The sequence below is a fragment of the Lissotriton vulgaris genome, chromosome 3_1 (assembly GCF_964263255.1).
Source record: "Lissotriton vulgaris chromosome 3_1, aLisVul1.2, whole genome shotgun sequence".
NCBI lineage: Eukaryota > Metazoa > Chordata > Amphibia > Caudata > Salamandridae > Lissotriton > Lissotriton vulgaris.
In genome coordinates this window covers 1,095,098,262-1,095,116,824 of record NC_141689.1, presented here as the reverse complement: position 1 = coordinate 1,095,116,824, position 18,563 = coordinate 1,095,098,262, and the positions used below count along the sequence as shown (strand labels likewise).

Sequence of the window (18,563 nt, the reverse complement as noted above, 5' to 3'; positions counted from 1 at the left end):
TTAGAAAGTGTGCCTTTGATGCTCCCCTCTTTCATTGGTTGAGGAAGAGCAGAGTCCGGTGCTGCTTGTAAAATCCTGCTGCATATGAAACACGTTCTTAAAGGTGCTTCTTGTTAAACTCACCCCTGCAGGTTTGTGCTTTTTTTAAAGGATCCCACCAGAAGCTAACCTTTAAGCGGGGTGTTAGAAATGGGATTTCTGGTTGGCTAGGGCTTGTGCCTAAGCCAGGCTAAAACCACCACTCTAGTCAGTGCAAGGGAGTTACATGCTTAAGATAACCCTGGCTCACCCTCTTGGTAGCTTGGAAGGAGCAGTCAGGCTTATCCCAGAGGCAATGTGTAAAGCGTTTGCGCAACACACACACACACACACACAGCAGCAACACTCTAGGCACACCACAAAAGGAACTCCACACAAGGTTATATAAAACAATAGCCTTTGTATTATCATAAAAATACATTAGAAACATAATCACACATTTACACTGTGCCAACTGGCACTAGGCGATATTCACCGGGGATTATATACAGGACAGGACCAATCAGACTACTGTCAGAACCATCAGAACAGGTAAGAAAATATCAAACATAACCATCAACTACAGGTACAATAATACCCTCAGCATTATCACATTAGCATTAGACGCCATCCTAAAATATCATAGCATGACATTAGGCATAAACACATTAGGCATCAGTCATGGTGCATAAACATATTAGACCCAAACCTCATGAGCATAAACACATTATGCAATTGGCCTCACTAGCATAATCTCATTATGTATAAATCATGGTGCATACTATTAGGCCTCAACACATGGTGCATAAATCATCAACATGAACACATTGTGTAAGGGGCATCACATTAGGGCCTTGTGCCCTACCAATTACAAAACTGACCCCAGGTCAAATGGCCTCTCTGGGGCTCACATGCCCTATGTCCAAAATGACAGGGCTTGGCTGCTAATGCAGCAAAGTCAAAGTGCGCGCAATGTGCTGGGGCAGGGCAGGAGTGTATCTCGCTCCTTTGTCATCAAAGGAAACCAAATGCCCCATAAAGGAAAAATGGCGCTGACACAACTGTGCCTCCGGGTCCCCACTGGGACTCTTCCATGCAATTGGCCCCCACGTTGCAGCTGCCAACTACGTCGGCACAACTGGAAAAAAAACAGGCACTGGCGCTCCTGTACCCTAAGTCCCCCCACTAGGACTCTTTAAAACGAATGTGCCCCCAAACATTGCAGCTGCCCGTAGTCAGGGCGGTGCAGCTGTAGAAAGTGGCAAACAAGTACTGGCACTACAGTGCCTCCTGAGTCCCCACTGGGACTTTCTAACAAATGTGTCCCACAACGTTGCAGCTGCCACTAACTGGCGGTGCAGCTGGAAAAATAAAACAAGCATGGGCACTCACTGTGCCTTGGGAGCAGCACTGAGCTCAACTCAGCTCCACTCACCGGGCTCTCTTGGAACTCCTCACAGAAGGGAATAAGCACCAACAATGCCTCCTTCACGCCCCACTCACCGGTGCTGCTCGGGGAGTCCTCTCCTCTGCTCAAGGACCTGGGGAGGCTCTTTCTCCTTCCTTACCGATAACGGAGAGACGGCTGCACAGGACTCCGGCATTAAGCCCATGAGGCTTCGTTCCCTCTCTGCGGCCTTCTTCCGGTGCTGGGTAGCATGCAGGGCTCTCTCCGGTAATGGGAGTAGAGTTCTGCCCACGATCGGGCTTCACTTGCCTGACTTCTCTCATAGCCGCGCTCTCATTGGCGGCCTCTGCAAATTCCTCTTCCCGGACCGCTTTTACTGGTGTGCTGGGAATTAGCCCTGCCCATAACCAGGCACAGGCCGCCTGGCTTCCGGGTCACATTGGCAGCCGCCCGTCAATGCCTTTAGGTGGGTTCTTTCTTGGTGGCACAATGCTGGGTGGCTACCCATTTTTTAACGCGCATCACATGTGGGGTGGGCCCCCGCTCCTCAAGAACCAAATGCGGGGAGGCTCCCGCCAAGCACGCACACATGCAGGGTGGGCTCCCGCTGGATTAGCTCAAATGCGGGATAGGCTCCCACTACTCAGGGGAAATAATGCGGGGATGGTACACGCTTTCTAACAAACCTTAGATGCGGGGTGGGCACCTGCTTTTAAGATAAACACCAGTGTGGTGTGGGCACCTGTTCCTTTGGCAAAACGCGGGGTGGGCTCCCCCCTATCGCGGGATTCCCTCAGCGCACATGTTGCAGCCCAGCGCAGCAGAGCATGCACGCTCCTCCTCTTGAGCAATCTTGGAGTCCCCTCTTCTGGGGCTCCAATAAACAAAATGCAGCGCTCTCAAGGAGCTAAGCCCCTCAAAGTTCCTGTGGTAAAGCTGGGCAAGGAATCCAGCAGGCAGGAATTAAAAGCCCTTAGGGCTGGGGACACCCCAGCAGGGATCAGCCAGGCAGTCCAGCATGCAGGGACCCCAAGAAGCTGCAGGTGGGTCCCAAGGAGGTTCCTCTTGGCAGAGTGTCCTCCCCCGCCCAAGTATGCACAAGCACAGCTCATGGGGTCACAGCCCCTACATTTATACTACATTTCTCCTTTGTCTGTGCTGGCCCAGGGCTTGGGGGGACCAGTTGCAACTGGTTCTGGGGGATGTGGAGCACTTTGTGTACAGTGCTCACACACTCCTTTGTGAGATGGGGCTCTGCCATCAGACACACCAGAAGGGGCGGGTCCAGCATTGTACAGGCTAGGCACAGACCTATTCAGGTACCAGGGACTTCTCCTCCCACTACTCCAAATGCAGATGTCCCATTCAGCCTAGTGCTGACTCACCCTGCCCCTCCATGACATGAGGGCCTGGACCTCGAGGAAAACAACTGGCAAGCCACCATGGCAGTCCCAAACACCGGATGGAGAACCTACCTCCACCTCAGCTCATACAGCTTACACCAGTCCTGTTCCACCCCAAAGCAGCAAAAAAGTGATGAGTATAATCTGAGAAACATCATCAACTGCAGAGTTTAAGATACAGTTGAAGTCGTCCTGGTATTAATGTGGGTCCAGAGGTCAACTCCAGGTCTAGTCACCCAGCTTAAAGGCCACAAACACACGGCTCTGAAGGAAACAAACAAAGAAAATGAAAGTAAATAATGAATCAAGCAAGGGCATCAGAGGGAATACGTCAACATCTATTTCTACACATTCAAGTCTGGAAGAAGCTGCTGGCTGCCACAGGGCTGTCTTGCTTTCTCATGTTTGAGGAAGACGGCATGACCATGCGGCAAACAAAGTCCAAAAGAGTATATAAAATGTCTGTCAATGGAAAATATAGAATTGAGGGATAAGACTCAAATCCCCTTACCGGCCCTGCTGCTGCTCCCCACTTGGTCCCATAACTGACATTCAGCACCCTCTAACAAGGGAGGTGTCAGGGTGAATGTACCAAGTGCTCTATTGCAGCTGTTTCACAGCCTAACAGATGTAGGTGTGCACAAGGAACTAGGAAGGGATCCCAAAGGGCCGAGATGCTTGTATCTTTTCAGCGCTATATGCAGTCAATTAATTACAAGCGGCTAAGACTGATTTAAGCATCCAACGTTTCACTTTTTTGTCTTCGTTAAGCCCAAAGTGACCTGAGTCCATTGATCACTGTGGCATTGGACTCAAGCTGCATTTCACTGATGTGGCTCAAAAGGCAAACATTGGTGTAGGGTTGCGTGTGTTCCCATCTTGCCTGGCAGTTCTGGCTGGACCTTTTTTCTTGGAGCAAGAAGAAGACTGATTACCATATGACTCTTCTAGGTATAGAGCTTCATATTTGGACAAAATAAAGCACTAGAATGTTTCTCCAAGTAATTGCAGAGATGAAGTCAACCATTCTACCCACCACTGTTTGTTGTTCTAAGTAAGATGAAATAAGTGAGATTTGCATGTCCAGGTAGGGTCCATTGCGCAGTGTCACGGGACTGAAGCTGTACCTCAGTGATCAGGCCCCAAATCCTAAACATGTATAGGGTTGCTTGTGTTGTCATCCGAAGAGATCATGGCTTTGCGTTCTGGCTATATTCTTCCTACAAGGGCAGGAACAATGCTGATTTTTCTTGCGGATGGTCTCAGTAAAAAATGGCACGGTGGACAAAAAAGGTGGACTGGAATGTGGACATCATCGGTATCTCAGAATAATTTGAGCATTCCATTCTTCACTCATCTGTTTCTAACTGCCAGTAGTGCCACAGGGAATTCATACTGTGGTATACATTTGACACAGACAGACAGAGAAGGTAAACACAACCCAAATTGGAACTTGGAGTCAGAGATCAGGCCATATGAATAGTTAATAAAGTAGATGTTCTGGCTTCAAGACTTTCTTGAGGTAAGGCCTCCACATAAAGTAGCTGGCGCTATTCAAGAAACTGGACAGATCTATGGATGATATAACTCAGCTGGTGAGAGGTATTTGGTATAGGAGGCAGTATCAGAGTTCTGCCCACTCTTCTTGCCAATGCAGGTGTACAAAGCTGTAATGTGAGAAAACCATGTAAACAACACCGAAGACACAAGAAAGCTGCTACTGACACGCCGGCTGCCTTTTTAGGTTTTGCCTGGCGAAGGATGCGCTCTGCGCATCTTTTTCGCGCAGGCGAAAACCTAATGATTATAGTAGGGGAGACAGGAACGGCCCCGTCTTCCATTGGCTAGCTCCATAAATGGAGGCTAGCCATTGGAAGACGGGCCTGTCTGTCAATGCCGGACCAGATTCGGGGGCGTTCCCGAGAATTTTTGGCTTTTGGCTACGTCACGCTACGTCAGCCGAAAGCCGATTCTCGGGAACGCCCCCGAATCTGGTCCGGCATTGACGGCACCCGGAAGAAGTCAAGGTGAGTGCTTGCTTTTTTTTTTTTTGCTTGCTTTTTTTTTTTGCCCGTTCCCATCCCCTCTCCCGCTCTCCGTGTCTCCGGACCCATGACGGAATTTGACAGCTAATGTGGCGAGCGCCTGGCCCTCGATCGCCTTCCCTCCCACCAGGACGAGACCCGCACCAGCTCTGGTGCAATATAAATACATCCCCAAGATGCGGAGGAGCTCCTCTGCCTGACAGCCTCCACGTACAATCCCATCAGGTCCGGCACAGCAGTGCACCTCTGCAGCATTCTTCGCACCCTGTCGCGGCCCCTGGCTACTTGCATGAATTATTTGTCTTCCAAAATGGTTTGCGAGACTAAAATAGTGGCTGAAGATCACAATTCCATACCAGGGAGCACACAGAAAGATGCCCAGATCGTGTCCTCCTCCCAGATGTGGCCCTTGATGCCAGCAGCTGCCCCGGTCTCCTCGTCCTTTGTCGCCGCTGAAGAGGAGGATGCCAGGACCAAGAACCGGGTTTACATTCGGGAATTTCAGCCCTCGGACCAGGAGGTGGCACGGCGCATCTTCTACGAGGGGATTCTGGAGCGGATCCCCAGCACTGCCTTTAGGGGGCTGAAACACGAGCCCCTCATTCAGATCCTATATGCCCTGCTCCAGAGGCGCAACTAGAGCCACATTTCGGGGGGGCTAAGAAAAAATTTCAGGGGGGGGCTGAACTTTAATCAGTAGGCAGAGTGGAGCGCAGAGTCGAGCTGCAGGGGCTCTTACAAGGGCTGAAACAATAACAATGCCTAATTAACATTCAAATGGTCTTTAAACGACCTGTGAAACGTTCGGGTGTGGCTGTGTGTGTGCCCGGGATCTGTCTCATCCCGGGCTGCCACACACGACGGAGGGGGGCTGAAGCCCGGTGAGTTCAATGGGTGTTGCGCGCCTGCCCTGCTCATAGGTAAGCGCATACCCATCCGAGAATGTCAGTACTTTCGTTGCATGGACGAGACACAAGAACAAGAACCGGTGATACCCAATATATCAGATGCCAGGCTGTCTCCCTCGGCCTTAGTATGCATGGTTGTGTCTACGTTTTATGTGTCCATGTTTTCAAATGAAGGTCCGTAAAATGCATAATGTGCTCCTGTAAATGTGATCATACCTCATATATGTTAAATTGGAGTGCGTTGAATACAATTAATTAAGCACATTACTTCAGCCCTTGTGTGTGTTTCCAGTATCGGTTTCTCCGATACTTTAGGTGCAAATGTCCCTTTTTGACCCGCTAGTTTATTAGCAAGGAGCATAGCTTGACAACCATCGCCTTCTGTTAAAAAGAGGCCAGTGAAGGGGTGTGAAGTGTCACAAAGGTGTGAAGCGCCTGCCCCGGAGGAGGGATGGATGTGGACAGCGCATCGTGCTGATGCGATGATAACGCATGCTGCCGGGTCCTGTGCTCGCTGCATCCAGCCCTCCTAGCAGAAGCACTAGAATGAATGGGAGGCGTGGCGGGTGTCACTGGCACGCAGGCGCTCACCGGGCTCCTGTCCCTCCCCCTGCGCACCAACCTCAATGAATGATTTCTCTACTCGCCCCCCATCCCCCAGATCAGCTTCCTCGCATCTCCTTGCTTCCTTTATCTTTAATCTTCTCCGGTCGTGGATTCCCATCAACTTGTCTTTCTAGCCTTCAGACACCCTCCATCCGATTTACCTGTGTACCCCTCCACACATACCAACATTTGGGGACAGAGAAGATGATTTAGGGAAAAAACAAAGAAATCGGAGGTTTTCATTTCTCAACTTCCATTGAAGTGGAGTTCTTTGTAAACGAGAGTAAGCTGAACTAAAGCCTTTACAAATTTTTGGGTTTCAAATCTCGAATCTTCCACTTAAGGCATAGATGCCATGTATCCTCCCACTCCCCCACTTTCTCTCGAGGTTCCGATCCACTCCCCCACTTTCTCTCGAGGTTTCCATCAGTGATTTCTTCTCTATTGTTTCCTCAACCCCTTATTCCTCCTCACTAGCATTTAATCATGTCTCAGATCCTGGCTCTCATGTTTGTCCATCTCTCACACATCCCAGTCCTACTCGCGGGCATTTACCCCCTCACACACCTCTTCTTCGCACCATCATTCGTTAACCCGTCAATTTTCACTTGTCTCCATTACGAGCTGGAGACAATGAGGACCGAATTGGCTCTCTGAGCCAAAACAGCAGAGCCGGAAAACATCGGGATGCGAATGAGCTAAATTCACTCTCATTCTAGCTACCCACCGCCTGTTTCTCCGTCTTTCGGTGGCTGGCTTTCCTCTTCTGTTCCCTTTCTCTTCGTCTCCACTTTCACTCTCTTCGCTCCCCCCCACCCTTTTTAGGTTTTGCCTAGCAAATGCGTACGAAGTACGAAGTACGCATGCGCTAGGAAAACCTTTAGGTTTTGCCTAGCAAATGCGTACGAAGTACGAAGTACGCATGCGCTAGGAAAACTGTAGTATTCTGTGTTTGTGCGCTTATGGCACTGATAGTTGGAACCCTGAGTGTTGGGAGTTCCGAGGTTTCGAGTGGAATGTTGACTGCTCTGGCAGTTGGATGCTGTGCTTTGAGGCTGTCGCTGTGCTGCTCTTGAGCTGATTAAACTTACTCACAGCAACCTTCGCCTGCGACTCGTCATTTATACTACAGAAATGTGGCGACGATGCTCAAGAGCATGAAACGGACCTACTGCCTTACCTCGTCAATCAAGGAGAATCCTGAGTGAAGGTCGGTGTGCCCTAGCGCCGGCAAAGAAGAGGAGTTGCGTTGAGGGAGAAGAGCGGAACCCACAGAAGGAGCCTGTCCTGAGCGGAGCGCACGACGAGGGACACTTCCAGATAAGTGCTCCGACTTGTTTTCTTTGCGCGTCCATCTGGGGGCGGAGAGCTGCAGTGCAACGGTCGTGGTTGGCGCTGTGGAGCGTGTGGTTGGCAGCGCAAGGCACGCTGTACACGACCCGGCGGCCATTTTGACGGCGACGCTTGTGGTTGGCAACGCTAGTCCACGCACGCAGCGGCCATTTTATCTCCTGAAATCTACGTGGTTGGCAAACCACGAACAATCCCTAATACTGTTGCGCTACACGTTGTGGGACAGCTGTAATCTGAAAACGCAAAAAGGAATCAACAGAGATTACTGTTGTATGTTACACGCTGTCAAAGTACTTTTAAAACTTTAACAACCCTCTTCTCCATAACGCGCTACTTCTACATTCACAGTCAATTGTTAATAAAATTAATTCAAGGAAAGCCAGCAAAGCGGAATCATTTAATGCGAAACAAGTCTCCTCCTCTGCATCGTGTTTCGTTGCCTTACAAGCCTGCATTCTGAACGTTCTAAGGGAAAATTGTTCTTCAGTTGGCACAGCGACATCAAAAGACTTGTTTTCCTTCTTTTTCTTTTCCATTCCAATTTACTTTGTCAAGCGATGCAATCTGTTTCGCCTCCACCGCCTTTCCTGGAAACACCAGGGAATCCGCCAATTATTTGGAAGAAGTGGTTTGACGCCTTCGAAACATACCTTGGTGCAATAGGCGCGTCTAGATACCGCGCAGAAAGGAAGAAGTGTCTTCTCTTGCACTCTTTGGGTTTCGAGGGTAGGGAAATCTTCAAACACTTACCTCCTATTGCAAGAAACAATGAAGATGACATCGATGACTTTGTTGAGACAAGGATGAAATTGGAGCTGAGGTTTGACGTGAAACCTAGCCTCGTTGTGATCAGGCATAAGTTTTTCAAAAGAGATCAACTCCCAGGCGAAGATGTGGAAACCTATGTATCCACTCTGAGACAATTGAGTGCTGAGTGTGAGTTCGAAGGTTTCAGAGAACAATTGATCAGGGATCAATACATCTGCAAGTGCACAGACAAGTCGATACAACAGAAATTGCTCACGTTAGGGAATCCTACTCTGGAAGAAGTAATCCGCACTGCAAAAAGCATTGAGTTATCGAAGAAAGAAGTTAAAGAACTTGAAAAGAAGAATGAAGAGACAGTCTCCATTGTGAGGTCAAAGGAGAACAGAGAATCCAGAACTGGCCCTGGTCAACAACCTGTTGAGAGGAACTCTTCTTCTTATCCACAACGCTACGATAGGAATCTGTTTTCTAGACGTGACATTTGTTATAGATGTGGGAATCCCTCTCACAATAAGGATAATAAGTTCTGTCCGGCTAGGAGTGCTACTTGCCGCACCTGTGGAAAATTTGGTCATTTTGCCAAAATTTGTCAAAACCCTAGGCAGGGAAATATGAGTTTTGGCAACAAGCCACAGAGTCTGGTCAACACCTCTGGAGTAGGTTGTGTTACAGAATGCAATGATAACTCCAGCAGGGGGGAAGATCACATTAGTACCATCCAAGATGACCTTAGAGATATGGTTGTTGTGGTCCATGAGGGCGAAGTTTCCGTTGATGTGTCTACCAAAGTCGACAAAGACATGGTCATAGCTGTGCGTGATGATGGGGTCATTGTTGGTGACCCTGCGGATTGTGTTGATCCATATGAAAATTTCGGTGTGGGTGACAAAGTAATTTCTTTATTAGTAGACTCAGGAGCAAAGGTCACTATGATCACCCAAGAACTTTTTAATGAGACTTGGCCAGGAAGAAAACTTGAACCTCCCGACAGAGCTCCTTTGTCCTTTGAGGGGCGCAGAATAGCTTTGGATGGGTATTTTGAGGATATCATTCAGTTCAGGGGGAGGAAAATCTTTGGGAAAGTTTATGTGGCTTGCAAGGGTCTTAACATTTTGGGGTGGTTCCATGGTGGTATGTTTCGGTTAATATTAAGACCTGGTGCAAGAGAACAGGTGGGAATGGAAGAGGATGTTTTAATTCCTGAGAGTTTGGCAGTTGTAGAAACTGATGACTATGTAGTGGGTTTGGCAATTAAGTTTCCCTCAGTCTTTAGTAAAGGCATTGGAACCATTAGAGGTTTCGAACACGAAATCAGAGTTAAGGAAGGGGCCATTCCGGTCAAGCATAAGGTAAGGGGTGTCCCTTTTAGTGTCAGGGACAGTCTTGAAAAGGAACTCATGGATTTGTGCAAAAAGGGTATTATTGAACCCATCGAGTCATCGTTGTGGTTGTCTCCCCTTGTTGTTGCAAGGAAAAGGAATGGAGATTTACGCGTCTGTGTCGACTTACGCAGCCTTAACAGAAACATCTGGGTTGACTCGCACCCTTTGCCTAAGATCACGGATTTATTGTCTCTAACTAGGGGCGCTAGGTGGTTCACTAAGTTGGATTTAGCATCTGCTTACCACCAGGTGGTGTTGAGTGAGTCTTCTAGGCACCTAACTGCTTTCGTTTCGCCTTTTGGCAGCTTCCAATACTGTAGAATGCCCTTTGGTCTTGCCTCTGCGGCAGCAGTTTTCCAGAGGTTGATGAGTCAGATGTTCAAGGACACTCCCGGAGTGATCGTTTTCCAAGACGATGTCTTAATTTTTGGGCAAAGCAAAGGGGAACATGACGTTTCTTTGGGTCAGGTGTTAGGCATTATGCAAAGTAAAGGCGTTGTTCTCAAAAGGGAGAAATGTGTTTTCCTTAAAGAGAAAATGGAATTCCTTGGGCATGTAGTCTCTCACAAGGGGGTTGAACCACGTCCAGGGTTAGTTAAAGCCATTGTCGATGCCTCTCCTCCTTTGGATAAACCTGGTTTGAAATCTTTTATAGGGTTGAGTGAATTCTACTCTAGATTCATCAAGGGTTACGCGTCAAAAATTCAACCTTTAACCAACATGCTCAAGAAAAATGTACCCTTTGTGTGGGATGTGAATTGTGATGAAATTTTTCGTTGGATCAAGTCTCAGCTAGTGAGTGACAGTGTTCTCAGAGCTTTTGACCCCAATAAGGAATGTGTGGTGACTGTTGATGCCAGCGGGTTTGGTCTTGGGGCTGTGCTCACCCAGAAGAATGGTCAGGTCGACAACACCATAGCTTATGCGTCAAGAGTTTTGCGTGGTGCAGAAATGAATTTCTCGGTCATCGAGAAAGAGTTATTAGCCTGCTGGTGGGCGGTCAGAAAATTCAATTCCTTTCTCTGGGGCAGTCATTTCACTATACGCACTGATCATAGTCCCTTGGTCTCAATTTTGTCTGGTGAAAAGATTAAAGAGCACACCCCTAGAATTGCAAGGTTGTCAACCAAGCTCCTACAGTACGATTTTGACATTACTTATCTGCCTGGAGCAAAAAATGTCAGGGCAGACTATTTCTCACGTTTTCCTATCTCTGGGACTGACTCCGAGGTTGAGAGAGAAGATGATCAAGAGGATTGTTTTGTAGCGGCATTGGACTTAGAAGGCATGTGTGCTGTGAATGAATCTGAGTGGAAAGGAGAATTGGCAAAGGATGTTATCCTTGCTCGTGTCATTGAATTTTTGAAGTCTGGTTGGCCGAGGGAAAAGTATGTCTCTGGACCATTTCAGACGTATGTTAAGATTGCTGAAGAACTCACCGTAGAGGATGGTATTCTTTTGCGATGTGGTAGGCTGATTCCTCCGGAGAGTTTGAGGGCACGTCTTATGGATGGTGCACATGAGGGTCACTTAGGGAAAACTTTCACTAAACGCAGGTTGCGAGATGTCTTTTGGTGGCCACAAATGGATGCTTGTGTTGATTCGATGATTGATGGTTGTGTCATATGCAACAGTTCCGACAAAAGTCTAAAAGTGTGGACGCCCCCCCTGGAACCAGTTCAACTTCCACAGAGAGCTTGGGAAAAGATTGGAGTTGACTTGGTCGGGCCCTTTAACCTTTTACCTTCCACCTCACGATTTGCCATCGTGGCCATTGATTACTATTCAAAGTGGCCAGAGGTTCGGTTCATCAATGAGCCCTCCTCCGCTAATGTCATTTTGTTCCTGAAGGATATTTTCCTTAGAGAGGGTTTTCCTTCATGTATCATGACCGATAATGGGGTACAGTTTGTTAGTTCTGATTTCGAGTCTTTCCTTACCCAAAGTGGAGTCTCTCACAAGAAGAGTTCTTTGTACCATCCCCAGTCCAATGGCCTTGTCGAGAGAATGAACCGTGTGTTGAATAACTGTGTCCAATGGGCCATTGCCAGTAAGTGTGTGTTGGAGAACGCTGTTCGCTCCATGCTATGGTTTTACTGCACCACCGCACATTCTTCCACTGGTTTTTCCCCTTTTGAGCTTCTAAGAGGGAGGAAACCGTCGACTAAGATTTGTCCAGGTTGGATGTCCAAGTGGGTCAAGATGGATGTCATAGATGGCATTGATGGTCTTGTGAGAGAGAACGTTAACAAAGCCCAGGCTAGACAGAAAAGCCATTTTGATGAGAGAAAAAGGGTGGTGTCTCATGGCTTCTGTGTTGGTGACGTTGTTCGCATTAAGAATCCTGCTCATGTCACCAAAGGCAGGAGTAAATTCTCTGAACCGTTTGTTGTCAACAAGGTTTGTGGGAATGCTGTGCAGGTTAACAACAACCATTGGTGGAATGTCTGTAAGGTTGTCAAAGTTAAAGTTGCCTCCTCTGAATCCGCCATTTCTGGCAGCAAACCTGCTAATGAAGATCTGTCGCCCACACTTCGCAGGAGTGTGAGGGTACCCAGGATTCCTGTCAGGTTCAGATAGTTCTTTTCTTTCCCTGTCCTGCTATGTGGGGTTCTTGGCCTGTCTTGTGCTTGTCAGGGTTTCTTTCTTTTTCTCCTACTTTCCTTTTCTTTCCTTCCTGCCTTTTTTTTCCTTTAGTTTTCCGTTTCTTCTGTCAATTCCTACACTCTTTTCTTTTCTTCCTTTTGTTTGCAGAAATGAGGATAATGTAGTATTCTGTGTTTGTGCCCTTATGGCACTGATAGTTGGAACCCTGAGTGTTGGGAGTTCCGAGGTTTCGAGTGGAATGTTGACTGCTCTGGCAGTTGGATGCTGTGCTTTGAGGCTGTCGCTGTGCTGCTCTTGAGCTGATTAAACTTACTCACAGCAACCTTCGCCTGCGACTCGTCATTTATACTACAAAAACCTTATTTTTTTCTCTGTGGGGTCGGGTATCCGCCCCCTCCTCCCATTGGCTAGCTCCATAAATGGAGGCTAGCCATTGGGAGAGGGCTCTGTCCGTCAATGCCGGACCAGCTTCGGGGGCGTTCCCGAGAATTTTTCTCTTTTGGCGACGTCACACTACGTCAGCCAAAAGCCCTCGGGAACGCCCCCGAATCTGGTCCGGCATTGACGGCACCCGGAAAAAGTCCAGGTGAGTGCTTGCTTTTTTTTTTGCTTACTTTTTTTTTTTGCCCGTTCCCACCCCCTCTCCCGCTCTCCGTGTCTCCGGACCCCGTTCCCGCCCCCCTACCGCTGCCTCGCTCTACGTGTCTCTGGCCCCGTTCCCGCCCCCCTACCACTGCCTCGGTGGTGGAGAGTGCAGGCGGGGCTCCGGAGTTGCAGGAGAGCCCCATGCTGCTTGGAGAGACACACTGGCCGTGTGTCCCGCACCCGCCACCAAAGAAAGAGAGGAGCATCCGCCTGAGAGCCCGGTGAGTGTAAGTGCTAATGTTTTGCTTGCACTAGGGACACGGCCCGTGGTATGCCACTGGATCTTAAGCGGGTGCGGATCTTAAAGTAAACCTGACTTTGCTCCCTCCCCAACCTATCATTTCAAGCCCTTTCATCCATTCATTATAGCGATCCTGGGATTTGCCCCTTCCTCAGCCAATCACAGAATAACTGGCTCTTTCCCAGGACATGTGGGAGCTGCCTGGCAGGTTGTTTAAAATGCATGCGCCGTATGTTCAAAAAGGCTACTGTACATTTAATGTGTAAGTGCAAGTACGAGATAACGGTCACTGCTGCGAGGTCAAAAACTGAATGGGCATAGTCTGTCGTATTTAATATGAAAGGTGGGTTCAAACAATAACTTTCAGTGTCAAAGGATTGCACTACTGTGCAGGACATCAAATTGTGTTGCTTTCAAGGAAGCCCGCTGCATGTCTTTTCCCATGCCTGATACATACGAGTCTGACACTACCCCCTCCCGCTGTCCGTTCCCGCCCCCCCTCCCGCTGCAGCATTTTGTTACCCACTTGTAAATTCTTGTTTGTTTTTCCAGTGGTTATTTGGGTTAGTCTTGTGCTCTTAAAGAAACCACTTGATGCATCTACTTATGTTCCTGTCTGGCAGATTACATTTGTAGACGTTAGGTGTGATCTTTAGTGGGGCTGGTTATGCGGAATCATGTACATGTTTGCAGTTATAATAGATGAGTTACAGGGTATTAGGTACTGTCGAATCGCAGGGATGAGATGTTTAAAGGAGAGATTGTGATTTTCATCCTCCATTAAGTTCCAGCCCAGATTCCACGAGCGACGAGTGAAAACAAATGCAGGCATCGGCTAAAATACGTATGACGCAACGATTTTTTTTTTCAAATGAACAACTTCTATGTGTAATTGTCCTATTTCAGCTATATATTTTTTTCTCTGGGGGTAAATATGTATCCCTGTTGGGCAACCTTTTACTGTACACTGCTATAATTTTGTTGTCGTTCGTATTACTTGTTAGATGTCTCAGTGAGAGAGGCCAAGGAGTGTATGATCATGACATCTCCAATCCATGCTTTATGTTTCTGAGTAAGTATGATGTACCCTGGTAGTTAGTGGAGGAAGATAAGAGAAGTGTTGCCAATTCTAATTTGGGTTGAAATAATTATAACACCAGTGCGTTTAGGTCTAATAGCAATGGTTTTAATGCACATAATCATTACTTTCAGTAAGGGCATACTACCATTTCGCACTGGTCTCTTTATTTTCTCTCTATTTCCGGACTGCAGTGCCCATTATTAGCAATGTTCAAAAAGGCTACTGTACATTTATTGTGAAAGTGCAAGTACGAGAGAACGGTCACTGCTGCGAGGTCAAAAACTGAATGGGCATAGTCTGTCGTATTTAATATGAAAGGTGGGTTCAAACAATAACTTTCCGTGTCAAAGGATTGCACTACTGTGCAGGACATCACATTGTGTTGCTTTCAAGGAAGACCGCTGCATGTCTTTTCCCATGCCTGATACATACGAGTCTGACACTACTTAACCACCAGCTTAGAAGTAATGTCTAATCAGGGAATCTCGAGTTTACTGTATGGTACAGGCCTTTGTTTCTCCGGGAAGTACGTGCTATATTTGTACAGTTACATCCTACAGACCGTCCAATCAATGTTTTTTCTGCAAGAGCCCCTTATCTGGAAGGTCGTAGGCAGCGTCCTCTGTATTCCCACCCTCAGGTCATGCATCTGTGTTCTTCGGTTCATGGTTCAAGGTGTAGCGCTAACATGACCATCACAGATCTGTAATGGGGCTTTCAGCCTGCTAGGAAGGTCTGTCTAATAACACTGGTAAAAACTGTCTGACTACTTGTGTTGCCCTACACCTCAAACCAGAAGGCCACTTAAAGTCATGGCAAGAAGCACGCAGATGTCTAGAAGTTCTGGGACCTCTGTAAATGAGTTACAAACGCGAGAATCTGAAATTGTGTACTTCCTGGCCATTTCTTTAGCACAAGAGGCTGACCTTGTTTGTTCTGGGTGTGTGGGTGTGTGTGGCTCTGGGTGTGTGTGGCTCTGGGTGTGTGGCTCTGGGTGTGTGGGTGTGTGTGGCTCTGGGTGTGTGTGTGTGGCTCTGGGTGTGTGGGTGTGTGTGTGTATCTGGGTGTGTGTGTGTGTATCTGGGTGTGTGTGTGGCTCTGGGTGTGTGTGTGTGGCTCTGGGTGGGTGTGTGTGGGGGGGGGCTCTGTGTGGCTGTGTGTATGGGGGGCTCTGTGTGAGTGTGTGTGTGGGGGGCTCTGTGTGGGTGTGTGTGTGGGGGGCTCTGTGTGTGGGGGGGGGCTCTCTGTGGGTGTTTGTGGGTGTCATTTGCGAGAGAATAAGCTATTGGCATTGTAAATGACAATGCCATTTATTTATGTTTAAAAAAAACATAAATAAAAATAATATCAAGAGCAATGCCAATAGCTCTAACTTTAACAAAGGCAAAACCATTGCATTGTAAATGCTTGTTTTTCCTTTTGGGCAATTACATTGGGACTAGAATTCTGCTCATTTACATCCAGGTCGCTGTTCAGGCAGATTCCTCCTACTTGTATGAAAATGGACCCCCTTACCAAAATTGAATTAGTGCTGTGCCTTTTCTTTCATAGGGACGTATGACCTTTAAGGTTAGCAAGTTCCTCTCTATTTATGAATACTTTGTGTAGCTGGCTATGATATCGAAGACACGCATCTAACCAACAGTCAGGAAGATCAATTGTGAAACATAACCGCACTATGTGAAGCGCAGGCGGTCAGCAGGTGAATGTGAATAGCTGTCAGTTAAAAACTACTGCTAATTGTTAGGCTGGCAATAAAAAAAACACATTTTAAGAAATGAGCAAATAGTTTTTATGCATAGAAGTGAATACGATGCTAATAATCGTTTTTACATGTACGCTACAGACTTGATTTACTCTGCTTACATTGTGGTTGTTGTTTGTGATTCTGTTTGTTTTAGTTTGTCCAGAGATTATATAAAGAATACTTTACACCCTTTGATTGAAATCGCAATTTCTCCGCCCTGTGGAAGGCAGCCCAGTCTATCTGTGCAAGCAGAAACCTGGATCAATGTAACCACTGAACCTATGTAGTAAAGGTAACAGTACTGGCAAACAATAGACCACTTTCTTGCTTTGTTCCCTACTTGTGCATGGTTTTCAGAACTCTTTAAATATCATTATGACAAGCAATAACACAGGACACATGGAACTGTATGTTCCTTATATGCTGCTGTTAGGAAACAATATTTTAATCTAGCTGTTAGGCATTTAAAAATAAAACAAGAGATGGTTTGCCTTGATTGCTTTATCTAAGTTTGCATTCGAAATAACTTGTTTGGGTATAATTAATTGTATCTGAAGAGCACTAAAAATTTGAAAATATTACTATTGAGACTGAGCTAGATATGCTGGGCTGATTTAAATTACTGTCTGAATATTTGATGACATATTTGTGAATTTTGGGCATGATTCATACTTTGCATTGTGGAAATATTTTATTTGTGAAGTTTTAATGGTCATGAACATTCATGGCTATATTTAGCCGAATAAGATTCCTGTTGATTATTTGATTGCCTTACCTATCAACTGCAATGGCCACCAATGTGAAAACTGACGCAGAGACTGATATTCCTTGGACCATCCCACTCAGCGTGCAGACTGTGCTTCCAAAGGGCCATCCTATGACATAAGAACATACATGTTTAAAACATTACGAGTACTTATAAAAGTAAACCTGCTTTTTCTCAACTGACATACTACTATAGGTATGTGCGTGTGTGAAAAAGAAATAGAAAGGGGGAGAAAGAGAGACAGTGTTGCAAGTGTAACAAGCCTAATAGCTGAGGTAAATGACAGCTAGACAGAAATAACAACAAATGGATAGAGACAGATGGATGGATACATTTGCAAACAGGTGGATGGACAGAAGGATGAACCAATAACCAGGCCACTAGAGGGCCAGAGGGGCAGGCTTGGTTTGACAGAGGGGTACAAAAGGGGGTGGTGATGGACGGAGCATCTGAACCAATCAAACACTCACTCCCAGTCAAAAGATCTGGGTTTAATCCATCACTGTTCTTTAGCCCACTCTGCCACCCCAGTTCAGACATGGCCATATGCAAATCAGTCTGACCCTGTGCCTCATGGGAACAGTCCAGCCCGAACTGCCAAGCCATGCCTTCCCTGGACTGGAAACATGCTTCCTGGGACCGGTTTCTGGCATTTCAGCCGTCTTCAGCCAGGCTTGCTTGAATCCAGTGGCAAAGTGAGCAAGGGACTCATAATCATTAATTAATTAATTAAGATAGGGTTGTTCCTCCCTTCAGGTTGTGTCAGCCAGGCAGAAGTCGCTCTGCCCTGACCCTCTGTGTGTGAGTAGAGTTTAAATGTTCAAAGCACATAGCTTTTCCAATACTGCTGCATATGTTTCCCTCTCCTGCAACAATCTGGGGCCATTAACGGATCCTCTGGGAGCTCCTGCTCCAGCTCCTAAATATGGACTTCCAAATTGGACAGCTCCCCTTCCAATGTTATCGTAACTCTCGCTGCCTGACTGATACAGTAGCCCTATACCAGTAGGTTAAAGGCACCCACTTGGTACTGAAATGGATATCCTGTATCTCTGTGCTGAAAGGGTTATCTGCCTACTTGAACCACTGCCTGAACTGCAATCAGCCCACCAAACATCTCTAGTCTGTGTCCCATTCTCTAACGCTCACCCCCCACAACAGACCTAGCAGATGCGGAGGTCATTTCTTCTTCTACATATCAGCAAAGACGTGGATCGACCTACCCTTTCATCTAAGAACCTCCCCAACTATTTCAAAGTTCCAAAAGTCCCTGATAACCTGGCAATTCGGATAACCAACTGAACCCCCAGCACCTCGATCCCGTCATGGGTGAAAAGAACCACTCTCCAAAGTTACTGATTGATTGATTGATATCCAATATGGTACTGGAGAACACCATGAAAATTATGTTTCAGACAGAAAAAGCCATAACAACGTATTTTTCTTTGGGAATTTTTTTATTATGCGTCACTATGAAAATATGATGTTATTTATTTCCAAATGCTCCAACCAAGGTATTTCTTTCGAAATGCTACCGCCAGCACGTGCTTTGTCCCAATGGGCTTTTTCAAGGCTTAGTATACGT

At 47.0% G+C, this 18,563-nt stretch overlaps 1 protein-coding gene across 1 annotated transcript in view; it reads right to left on the bottom strand.

Annotated features, from left to right (window-relative positions):
- Nucleotides 1-18,563, bottom strand: part of NPFFR2 (neuropeptide FF receptor 2) — a 146,018-nt gene that overhangs the window by 51,951 nt on the left and 75,504 nt on the right. The window contains exon 2 of the mRNA XM_086963635.1: nucleotides 16,988-17,087. Within this exon, the coding sequence (XP_086819761.1) occupies nucleotides 16,988-17,087 (100 nt within the window). The remainder of the gene's footprint in view (nucleotides 1-16,987; nucleotides 17,088-18,563) is intronic.